Here is a 12684-nt window from a genome sequence, read left to right on the forward strand (position 1 = left end):
CGCGTCGCCCCATCAAGCTCTCGCTGGATCCGCTCCTCTGCTATCAACCAGAGGAACGTCTGTACTTCCTCAACAGACCAGAAACAGACACTTTTTGCTTGTTCAAAACAGCTGCGTTCGATCCTTCGCTGGCTGTGCTGATTTAAAGGGGTCATATGATGCTTCTAAAAAGAACATTATTTTGTGTATTTGGTGTAATGAAATGCGTTTATGCGGTTTAAAGTAAAAAAAAACAACATTATTTTCCACATACTGTACATTATTGTTTCTCCTCTATGCCCCGCCTTTCGACTTTTACAAAGCTCATCGGTCTGAAAAGCGAGGTGTGCTCTGATTGACCAGCTCCAGTGCATTGTGATTGGCTGAATATCTCAAGCGTGAGACAGAAATGTTACGCCCCTTACCATATTGTGATGGCGTGTCCCAGCCGGAGCGACGACACAAAAACATTAAAACCCATTACAAACGAGGCATTTGTTGCATCCAGTGGGGACATAATTACTGATTATAATGACTTATAACCATACGTAAACATAAAAACATGTCTGCATTTGTGATCGGAGAAATTACAAACAACAAGCTCTACTCTACACTGCTCAAAACTCGCGTTTGAATCATCAGTGGCAAATCCTTTAAAAAATGAAAACGTACTTACAGTCTAGTCTGTGAGTCAGAACTGCCGGCATTGTAGTCTACTCTACCAGGATCAGAGCTGAGGCCGGGCTAGAGTGAGCAGAGGCAGCGGGGTTGAGAACAGCGCGGCCGGCGGATCCGACGAAGGAACGGCAACCACATTCCGGCGGTCCACAGCACTAAGTTGATGTATTCCCTCAGCGACCAGCACGGATCAGCTCTAGGCATGACGAAGCGGATATCGTCCTCTTTTGGAAGACCAAACAAAGTAGTTTCGCTTTCACAACTAAGCACACAGCGTCTTCAGGACATGGCGACAGTGGCAACAGCACTACAGTGAGAATAAAAGTTACGCCTTCTTTCTTTGCGTGAACATTTGGGCGGTGTTATGCAAATCTTCCCACATAGTGAGGTAGACATGTGGGGGCGTGTTAGAACCAGCCGTTTTAGGTAGGTGTGGCTGACTCTGAACTTTTATAAAGAATATCTCTTTGGATTTGAAACTTTAGTCTTTGCAACTTTACAGATCTTCTTTATGCACCAAGAGCTTGTAACACTCCAAAGAGAAAGGAAAAATTTAAATCACATTATATGACCCCTTTAAATCTAGTGGTTCGGTTGTGTTTGTGTCGCAATCATCACAAGTAGTGACAATTCTCACCAGCCAATCCGTGATCAGCAGAGTTTACAACGTCACGTCGGAACCTCAACCGAGGTGGTACTAAAAAAAGTACCAGGTACTGTACCCAGTGGGAAACCCCCCAAAAGTGAGCCGTACCGTGCCGTACCATGCAGTGGAAAAGCGCCATAAAAGATATCCCCATCCTTTCCCAGTTGAATAATCACAGCACAATAAGACAACTGAAAATGGTGAGTTTAAATATGCACTAATTAACATACATTTCCTAACCAGAAAGCTGAGCATTAGATAAAGCCAAGTTCAAATTTCTTATTTTATTTTTGCTGACATATTAGAATTAAACGTTTTTATAGATGGGGATTTTTAATATCTCTGTTTATTATACCATAAATCCATATTTATGGATAAAGTACTTTCAACAGCCAGGAAAAAAAAAACATTTATGAAGAAATAAAATGTTACATAAATCAGGCTGATATATGAACAAACCCCTCTGTAAAAAACATTCCAAATATAAATAAGAATAAAACTGGAAAGTTTGGTGCATGTAAGTCCTACTGGCTCAGTGCATGAGGAAAAACGGAGGAAAAACTATTTTAAGTTGTCCTTGTTACATACGTTACATGTACTAACTATCGTAATGACAATAAATTATGCATAATTACATGCAAGTAACCCTAAACTAAACCCTAATCCTAACCCTAACCATATAGTAAGCACATGTAGTTAATTAATATTACCGGTACTCCGTACTTAAATGTATAATTACACTGTAACAAGTACACCTTAAAATAAAGTGTAACCGGAAAAACTCATTTTGAGGAAATGGCTTACTATAGTTGAAATCTACAGATGCAAATAGATAAAGTGTAATAAAATATACACTTAAATGTGTATTTGGATGTTTTCTTTCCACTAGTCTGAAATATGACAATGGAATGGAAGCAAAATAGTCCAAAATCTCAAAATTGACCAGTGCATGAAAAAACAATGGTTGTGCCTTAATCTGTCAAACTGACTTCAATCCTTCAAAACAATTTAGCTGTTAGTAGTTAGTAGTTGTAAATGAAAACAGAGGATTAAGCCGATTAAAATCCTTCCCATCGGGGTCTAATAGCCTTGTCAGTGGGGTTGACAGGTGACCTCACCTGAAAGAGGTCAAAGCCCTCTGACTCATGGTGGTCGTAGGGCTGTATGATGCCATCTTCTTGTATCAGACGCACTGGCCTTAATTTAGTCACCTCTTCAGTCGATTCTGCCACCCTGCAAATCAAGTCAGCAACAGCACATTAGAAAACCCTCACAAAGACGACATCCTGTTATCCAGTGATTTTCATCCATGTAAAATGCGTGGGCAATGGATGAGTCATTCTTAACAACAGGTAGTAAACAGAATCTACTCAATTAAAGTTCATTTGAGCATGCCTGAACAGCCTTGAACAAACGCAATGCATTTCAAGAGTCATTAAAAAAAGCGTCAACCTACAAAGTCTCTTTGTGCTATTGCGTGCAGTGTCTGATTCCTTAAGCCCTCTCTCACCTTTGGTTACTTCTACATTGCGAGCATGGAAAATTAATGTGATTAGTTCATACAGACAGTGCTGATCAGTTCAGGTGTATAAGATGGAAAGCAGAACGAATGGTTGGATGATTGAGCGCATATGCTAGAGAATCACAGGAGGGGTGGGGGAGGGGCATCACCGTTCCAGCTTATCGTGAAAGGTTTGGCATGAAAAAGCCAGGGGCGGGAACACCGTAAAACACAACAGATTGGCCAACTAATTTTTCCGGGGCAGAATTAATGGCATGGGTGCTCAATGTGATTGGTAAGCCTGGTCATCGACTGCCTTTGAATTCATAATGCTTCTTTTGCTATTGGTTGGAGAGCGCCTGGTCACACCAGGCAGTGCTGTGTCATAGAGTCCAGTACATCAGCAGTGCAGTGAGCTCATGCGGTGGACTTGGTCTGACAAGAAGAGCAGTCGGAGACAGGGATATCATCCAAAATTCACCCAAAAATTATACTCATTTACTCATTCTCATGTCATTCCAAATCTGTACGACATTCTTCTGTGGAACACAAGACATTTTGTCCATATAATGAAATTCAATAGACCCTTTTCATATTTCACAACAAATATAATTTTTTAATGTCCGTTTGGTCCAATAGCTAATGAAAAAATGCATGATAGTGTTTCTCTGACTTTGTAAAAGAGGACAAAAATATGAAGAGACTGATTACATTGGTCAGATTTGTGTATGGTTTTTCTGTTCATTTGTATGTCTTTTGACATGGATCTTTGAGCCTGAAAAAGTTAAATGAAACAAAAAATATATTTTTTTGCTAGATTTATGATGTTAATAACTGTGGAAACAACTTGTCAACTCGTCTGTAAAAAGGGTCCACAGACAAAAAAAGCCTGAAACATAAAAAAAAAAAAAAAACGTATTTTATGTTCCACAGAAGAAAGAATTTATTACAGGTTTGATATGACATAAGGTTGAGTAAATGATGAAAATTTTTATTTCTTCAAACTATTCCTTGAACTATGATTATAAGGACATTACATACTATTCAAACTGTTGATTTAAAGGACCATTTCTCTTAAACAGAGTTACAAGTGATTATACGTGGTTTATCTGTACTTCCTCTCCTCTCTAGATCATCTTTGCTCCTGTCTGTGCTGCTCTGCTCATCAGACTTTCCATTGGCCCCAAAATGCACCAGTGAAAGGGGTGTGGAGATCAGAAGCAAATGTTACAATGATGGGAAAATTGGCATATGTTGATTAATCCAGTTATAAGGGGATTCTTGAACTGTAGATTATGGCAGAATTCTCTGGGCTACAGCTCACATCCTTTGCTTCCCATGATGCAATGCTTACCTTTCAACCATTCATACCCTGTAGATAAAAAATTCATTCATGCTGCAAAATTCACATTTTTTTGGACCCAGGAAACAAGCAAACCCAACTGAGTGAATGCAGAGGGATCATTCACGGTCATGTCTTTGGGTAACATAGGCATAAATACAAATACATTTGCACTCCAGTCATACACACATTTGCACACATACACACTCATGAGCTTCCAAATACTCACTGAACTAAAAAGAACAAACACATCCAGGAATTAACATATGAAAAACATGAAAAAAAGAGTCATAAAATTAGTTAACACACAGGAAAACAAAAACAACACTATGTGAGAAAAAAATGCAACAAAGACAAAAGAGACACAAATTAGGACACTGACACTCAGTTGACAGCCAACAGCATATTAGAAAATTGCCACAGGACATTTTTTATTAAATGTATTTTTCTAGTCCTTTCAGAATGCATATCATTAATCTAATAATCTTTTTCAAAATGTATATGTAAAGTGCACATCAGCACTTACATAATACAATACATCAATGCATCCTAGTAGGAAGAACAAGATTTCCAAGCTATAATTAGGGTGAGAGGAAATGGCCTCACAACTTCCATTCTGCAAAAATGTAGTAAATTTGGGCCCCTCTTAAAACATTAGGACTAAATACAAGTATTTAGGTTTAAAATATTGCTTAAACAAAAATCTTCATTCAACTATGTGAATATATACATTACCGTTTAAAGGGGTCATGTGATGCAATTTCAAGTTTTCCTTTCTCTTTGAAGTGTTACAAACTGTTTGTGAATAGGTAAGATCCCTAAAGTTGCAAAGACTAAAGTCTCAAAACCCAAAAACATATTCTTTATAAAAGTTAAGACTCGTCCACCCCCTCCTAAAACGCCTCGTTTAAACACCCCCCCCCCACATGTCTACGTCACTGTGTGGGAAGATTTGCATAACACCGCCCAAATGTTCACGCAAAGAAAGAAGGCGTAACTTTATTGTTGCTGCCACTGCCGCCGCCATGCTGTGAAGACGCTGTGCGTTTCATTGCAAAAGCGAAAAGACTTTGTTTGGCCTTCCAAAAGAGGACACGACTAGAAATCAGTGGTTAAGTTGTATTTACAACACTGTTCCAGAACAGTTCAACCCAAATATTCAAATGTGTGCAGCACATTTTACGGAGGACTGTTTCCTGGTAGAGTAGACTACAATGCCGGCAGTTCTGACTCACAGACTGTAAGTAAGTTTCCATATTTAAAGAATTTGCCACTGATGATTCAAACCCGGGTTTTGAGCAGTGTAGAGTAGCACTTGTTGTTTGTCATTTCTCCGATTACAAATGCAGACATGGTTTTATGTTTACGCGGTGTGATGCAACGCAATGCATAAAAAGACAGTATAAGTCATTATAATCCATAATTATGTCCCCACTGGATGCAACGAATGCCTCGTTTATAATGGGTTTTCATGTTTTTGAATCATCACTCCGGCCTGACAGGGCATCATCACAACTTTGAGGTATTCGGCCAATCACAACGCACTGGATAGCAGGCCAATCAGAGCACACCTCGCTTTTCAGAAAGATGAGCTTTGTAAAAATCGATGCATTTCAGAAAGGTGGGGCATAGAGGAGAAACAATAATGTACAGTATGTGGAAAATAATGTGTTTTTTAAACCTTAAACCACATAAACACATTTCATTACACCAAATACACAAAATAATGTTCTTTTTAGCAGCAACATATGACCCCTTTAAATATTTGGTTTAGGTAAGATTTATTTTTATTTTTATAAAAAGTCTCTTATGCTCACCAAGGCAGAATTTATTTGATCGGAAATTGAATAAAAACTGTGATATTGTGAAATATTATCACAATTAAAAGTAGCTGGGTTTAGGTAAGATTTATTTTTATTTTTATAAAAAGTCTCTTATGCTCACCAAGGCAGAATTTATTTGATCGGAAATTGAATGAAAACTGTGATATTGTGAAATATTATCACAATTAAAAGTAGCTGGCTCTCTTTTTTATTATATTTTATAAAAACTTTACAAACCCAAAACTTTTGAGTGGTAGTGTATGTACATGGTTGTCTGAATGTAAGTCTGTGTTTGAAGGCGTTTATGTAAATATAATATACATGTGCATGTTCGTCTCACCTCTGAATGCCCTGAAAAGTACTGCTTGCCATGTCTACGATGCCCCCTGTTGGTCTGGCCACCACTCCAACCAGGCCTTTCCCAATGCCCTTGAAGAAGCCTGCAGCCCCCTCTTTCTTCGCCCCTAAACCCATGACAGATTATTATTTGTGCATTTTCAATTCCCAATAATAAAATATTTACTTATCTCATCTCGGAATACAAAAACGGATCAAATTCATTCAAGTACGTAGGGATGCACCGAAATGAAAATTCTCAACAGCAGATTTATAAATGAGTCTCATTACGAATAAGTCGCACGTATTGCATTGTCACGTGGCTTGTTAAAAAAAAATCATAAAAATGTGACTGAGCAACTGAGTACACTATTACAGTGCAGATTTCCCTCACGGTTTGGACTTTGAACCCTGGCTAACGAGCAGATAGCACCGCGAGTTCATGCAGCGCTGTCAGAATGCAATGCGTGCGTGTATTAGAAAACATGACGTTCTGCAGTTTATTTACTAATTGTTTAAGGCCATTTCGCTATTTCAATTATCATACAGTAACCAGCAACAATCACCCCTTCCTCTTCTCATTGAAGACATGCGATGCAGTCCTAAACAGTCTCTCGCTGTCGGTGCTTGTAATGATTTTTGCGTCTTTCTCTGACAGTTTTAAATGCTTCCACACTGCTGACATGTTTGTTGCATTGTGCCGCTCACTCTACGCTGGTTGCTATTTGATCGTGTCACATCATTGTTCTGTTTATTCGGTCTTTTTCGCTTATTCGGCCGAATAATTTCGGTTACCGAACATTCGTTGCATCCCTACAAGTACGTGTTGCATCAGCAGTAAACCGCCATACCTTCCACCGGTTTGGTCACAATTCCTGTTACTCCACCAACCACACCCTGAAGGAGAGCAGAGACATAACAAAAGTCAATTCATGCTACATACAATGGAATGGTGTTACATACAATGCATAAAATAGAAAGGGAAATGCTTTGATGTCATCTTGGATGTTTTTCTATTTGTGTAGGAACTTGTGTTCAGTACCTTGAGGAAACCCTTTCCTCCTTTAGCCAGACTCTCTCCAAAGTCTTTAGTGGGTCTGTTCATCTCCTCCCTCCGTTTCTGCTGATAATCTTTGTCCATAGTGATGGCAGCCAAGCCTTTTCCTACAGTGCCTGTTATTCGAGACACCATGCCAGCTGCGCCCCCTGGGAAGATAATGTCAAAACAAAATAAGCATGTGCATTAAGGATCCTCTGTGAGTATATGTGGGTTTGAGGGAGAAAAGCAGGAAAGCAGGGACTCTTACCCACTGTGTGGCCCAGTAAACTTCGAACACCGATAACAAAACCTTCTGCAAATTCCTCAGGTCCTTGAACAGCCCCCTACACACACAAACAAATGCTAGTAATCTACAAATTATAACTTTACAACCTTGTAAAACGCGACACATCAAAGAACAATTTTTAAATTGAACTGTTGAACAATGAGACAAAAAAGCTAAAATATATATTATATAAATACATAAAAAGTTATATAAGTAAATCATACAATTTTAGAGACATTTAAATAATAATACAGCAGGCTGCATATACAAAAAAAAAATCTTCATTTCTTTAATTTAAGGATTAAAGGGGTCATGAGATGCGATTTCAATTTTTCCTTTCTCTTTGGAGTGTTACAAGCTCTTGGTGCATAAAGAAGATCTGTAAAGTTGCAAAGACTAAAGTCTCAAATCCAAAGAGATATTCTTTATAAAAGTTCAGAGTCAACCACGCCTACCTAAAACGGCTTGTTCTAACACGCCCCCACATATCTACGTCACGATGTGGAAAGATTTGCATAACACCGCCCAAATGTTCACGCAAAGAAAGAAGGTGTAACTTTTATTCTCGCTGTAGTATTGTTGTTGCTGCCGCCGCCATGTCGTGAAGGCGCTGTGTGTTTCGTTGTGAAAGCGAAAATACTTTGTTTGGCCTTCCAAAAGAGGGCTTTGTCATGCCTGTAGAACAGTTCAACCCAAATATTCAAATGTGTGCAGCACATTTTACGGAGGACTGTTTCCTGGTAGAGTAAACTACAATGTAGACTACAATATGGTAAGGGGAGTAACATTTCTGTCACATGCTTAAGGTATTCGGCCAATCACAATGCACTGGATAGCTGGCCAATCAGAGCACACCTCGCTTTTCAGACCGATGAGCTTTGTAAAAATCGATGCATTTCAGAAAGGTGGGGCATAGAGAAACAATAATGTACAGTATATGGAAAAGAATGTGTTTTTTGAACCTTAAACCGCATAAACACATTTCATTACACCAAATACACAAAATAATGTTCTTTTTAGCAGCATCATATGACCCCTTTAAATGATTTGATGATCATTTTAGTGGTCATAATATATCATTACATGCATTACAGTGATGACTGATATTAAATATACCTCAAATACCTGTGGTATCATATAATTTGATACAGTAATTTCTGTGGATGGGCTGATCTAGGTTCCTCAAACCTGTACTTATATCTGGCATTTAAAAGATAACACGCTCACATTTGTAGTGAATTAAATGATGAGGCCTGAACGGATAGATAAATGAACAGCATGTGTCAGACCTGGATGGGCTCGTAGAAGAAAGCCTCCACTCCTTCTGATAAGCCTCGGATCAGCCCGAATGGATTTCCAAGAACATCCAGACCCAAAACCAGCACGTACATCTGTGTTAGGAACTGAGGAGAGAAACAGACTCTGAACTTCTGAACTTCCTTCAGGTACAATGATTTAAAGTGAAAATGTAAGCATATTGGAGAGTGTTTGCTCATGTAATGAACTCTGACATTGCATGAGTGTGTATTTAGATCACCCACTTGTTCAGTGTAGTGTCTGATCACTGCCCACATCAGTTTTTCTCGCCGGTAGAACTGATATTTCACCTCAAAGTAAGCCAGTCTGAAACAAAACGACGTCAATCGATGGCCATGTGAATCTTATTTTCAAAGACCCATGTAAGTCAGTATTAGAGTACATGCACATCTCAAAGTCTTACTTGAAAATCAGATCATCTACATCAGTGAGTGTGGCACCAATGCTTTTGAGCAGGAGGTTGACGGACTGGATGGCGACCATATCACCCTGCTCAGATTCATCTCCACTGGAGCCCAGAGACAGACTCAGGTGCAGCTACACAAACACAACACACACATAGTTTCTTAGATCAATCATAAACAATTACACTACATGTCCTTTTACAGTTTGATGCAGCTATCTGTCAAAGGTATCCTTTTGCAATGAATCTATCATTTGACATTACTATGTATAATATTCATAGCCTGGTAGACAAGCAAGTGTTTATTCAGTTTAGTCTTTCATATGTAAGTAAAGCCAAGCATGTCAATAACCCAAATTCACAGCATTATACTGTAATATCAAAATATATTTGGCCCTCCAAGCATATTACTTTTAATAGTTTTTTTTTTACATGAAAAAAACATGTAAAAAGTATGTGTTCTTTTTTTAACTTTGTCAAATTAAAGAAACCTGGGGGGGGAAACAGGTTTCCCAGAGTTTACACAAAAATATCAGTAATAACAATGGTTTTCAACATGGACAATGATAAGAAATGAAATAAGTAATTTCCAAAGGATCACGTGACACTAAAGACTAGAGAAATGACTGATGAAAAATCAGCTTTGCCATCACAGGAATAAATTACATTTTAAAATATATTACAATAGAAAACAATCATTTTAAATTGTAATAATATTTCACAATATTAATTTTTTCTGTATATTTTATAAATAAATGCAACCTTGGTCAAACTTCTTTCAAAAACAAAATACAACTTTTTATCAACCCCCAACTACTGAATGGTAGTGGGTCCAAACATGCTGTATCATGTGGAAGACTGAAACTAGGCCTCAGGTCTTATTTTAGATTTCAAATTTCTGTGACAAGTGACCTTAAAGAGAACATGTGCTGTGTTTTGGAGTGGACAGTGGTGTTGGTTCATTACTTTAATAGGGGAGATGTGGAAATGCTCAAAGAAGCTCAGGCCCGAGGCATCTGTCATGGAGGTCTCCATCAGCTGAGCCTGCAGCGCCTCCAGATCCCTCTCTATCAGCTTATTCTGAAGCACAGAGAAACACATACTGACATCTCCAGTCTCGTTTTCATTCACATTGCATAGAGCCACACAAAAATAAAAGATTGTAATGATGGAGGAAGTGTTTACCACTGCGCTCATTATGGATTAAGTTTATCAGTAAAAATATGTGACAACACCTGTCAGAAAAAAGCAGTAGTTACCTTCTCTTTAGTATCCTGGGAGTCGGTAGCTGGGTTAAACAGGGCGAGAATTGCTCCCAAGAAGCCCTGATCGATCTTCACTGCCATCTCCTGCACTAATGCCATAAAGTACCTTCAGAAAAACAAACAATACCAGTCAAAGGTTGGATCTACTTTTTCTTTATTACACTATTTTCTAACATTACCATTAAAAGGCTGTGGGATCAATACGATGTTTTTGAAAGACATATTTTATGTTCACTAAGGCTACATGCATTTAAAACAGTAATACTGTGAAATATTACTGCAATTTAAAATCATGAAAATTTTCAGGATTCTTTGATGAACAGGAAGTTCAAAAGAACAGCATGTATTTGAAATATATATTTTTTTAATTTTGATGAATTTAAAGCAATCTTGTTGAATAAAAGTATTAATTTCTTTAAATCTAACTGACCCCAAACTTTTAAACAGTAGTGTATATTTGTGTATATTAGTTTTTAAGATCAAGAGAAACATTGGATTAATACCATACAATAGTTTAGATTTAGATTTTCATTTTACTTCATTAAAGAATGTGATACCGTTAATTGATTAGCTGAGTGTAACTCAGAATTTAATTTTGTGAGACATTATGAGACAATTTTAGATGTGACACAGTAGTAGATAATGTAATCTGGGCACCATCACTTACTTAAACTGCATGACTTGGCTGTGCTCATTAAATCTTGTGATGATGCTAACGTCGAAAAACGGCTTCGGTTCTAAAGATAAAAGGTCAGATATATCGTGTGTTCATGTCCACTCACTCTAAATGTGCATTTAGATGGAGCATTCATAAGCTAACTGGTGCTTGTACCTGAGTCTTGAACAATAGATTTTGGAAGAGGAACAGGATGAAACACAGTAGGAAATATAGCTCCCGGCAGCTGATTATCCACCTGGAACAAATAAATGGTGCACATATTAACTGAACAAATGCCAAAAATGACGGAAGTGTGATATTCAACAAGTACATTGTGTGTGGGTGTTACCTGTAGCCAATAGAGCTGTGCACGTAAACTCCTCTGGTGAGGCGACTGTTTCAACTCAATACGAATGCCAGGCAGGAAGTTTCTCCTGATAGTGCAGGAAAATGGCTGTCTCATCAACATGGGCAATCTTCCAAAGTTCACCTGTTTCAATAAAGACAAAAAAAAGAATGTGATAACGTCTAAGCAGCGTAATTATCTTACTAATCAAACTTTATTTCGAGAAAATCCTTTATTACCTCTAGGCCAGTTTCTAGTCTAGTCCAGCCTGATTCACTCTTGCTGTTGATGTAGTCCTGGTAGGCTTTCTCCAACAGTCCAATGTTTTTGTGGTTAAAGGACTTCCAGCGGTTCTTTGGTCTCATCTCCCAAACCACACCAGAACTTAAAAACACAATTCAATCATTCTTAATCAACAAAAAACAACTTGCACAAGAGTGGCATTTATGTTCCCCTTTAAAAATCAATAATAACTATAAATGAGTCGTCAGTTTACAGCAAGACTTATGGTTGCTGGGTGTGGGTTTATTACCTGGTGATGCCAACATATGCTATCTCCTGCCTGATGTCATTGTTGATGAGTGACAGGCCCAGGTTCTTTAATGAGATGTTGACTTCTTGCTGGAATTGCTCCAGCTCCTCTGCCTGCCGGGCTTTTGTGACTATGCCAACATCCTCGGTAAAGATCAGCACCCGCTGTCGGCCGTCCAGGAAAGACACCCAGTGTATCTGAACTAAGCTGCTGTAAGCAAACTGCCCACTCTCATCCTAAAGAAATCAACATGGGAATGACATGAGCAGTAATATTAGCGGATTATTAGATTCACTAACCCAGCATCCCTCTCTAACCTTTACAAGGTCCAGTTCTCCGCTGTGGTCTTGACAGCTCCAGCAAAGCTTCCGCACCCCTGCTGGATCATCCCATGCAAAACGCTGAGCTTCACCTGGTCTCAGTGCCCAAGACTCCTCACAGCCTCTGTACAAGCACAGAGACACAGACACTGATTACAGACAGGAAACATATACACACAATCCAAAAGAAAACACTCAATCAAAAGATGGTCT

General features: G+C 38.5%; 1 protein-coding gene across 1 annotated transcript in view; it reads right to left on the bottom strand.

The window, feature by feature from the left end:
- Positions 1 to 12684, bottom strand: part of LOC107586019 (vacuolar protein sorting-associated protein 13C-like) — a 64591-nt gene that overhangs the window by 4104 nt on the left and 47803 nt on the right. The window contains exons 71-87 of the mRNA XM_016273232.1: positions 12469 to 12595; positions 12152 to 12387; positions 11859 to 12003; positions 11623 to 11763; positions 11448 to 11529; positions 11283 to 11352; positions 10610 to 10721; positions 10317 to 10430; positions 9351 to 9484; positions 9172 to 9253; positions 8920 to 9033; positions 7613 to 7688; positions 7348 to 7511; positions 7157 to 7202; positions 6310 to 6433; positions 2814 to 2825; positions 2422 to 2536 (exon numbers count right to left, since the gene is read on the bottom strand). Coding sequence (XP_016128718.1) covers positions 2422 to 2536; positions 2814 to 2825; positions 6310 to 6433; positions 7157 to 7202; positions 7348 to 7511; positions 7613 to 7688; positions 8920 to 9033; positions 9172 to 9253; positions 9351 to 9484; positions 10317 to 10430; positions 10610 to 10721; positions 11283 to 11352; positions 11448 to 11529; positions 11623 to 11763; positions 11859 to 12003; positions 12152 to 12387; positions 12469 to 12595 — 1894 coding nt within the window. The remainder of the gene's footprint in view (positions 1 to 2421; positions 2537 to 2813; positions 2826 to 6309; positions 6434 to 7156; positions 7203 to 7347; positions 7512 to 7612; positions 7689 to 8919; positions 9034 to 9171; positions 9254 to 9350; positions 9485 to 10316; positions 10431 to 10609; positions 10722 to 11282; positions 11353 to 11447; positions 11530 to 11622; positions 11764 to 11858; positions 12004 to 12151; positions 12388 to 12468; positions 12596 to 12684) is intronic.

The sequence above is a fragment of the Sinocyclocheilus grahami genome, unplaced genomic scaffold (assembly GCF_001515645.1).
Source record: "Sinocyclocheilus grahami isolate Dianchi unplaced genomic scaffold, SAMN03320097.WGS_v1.1 scaffold76.1, whole genome shotgun sequence".
Lineage (NCBI taxonomy): Eukaryota > Metazoa > Chordata > Actinopteri > Cypriniformes > Cyprinidae > Sinocyclocheilus > Sinocyclocheilus grahami.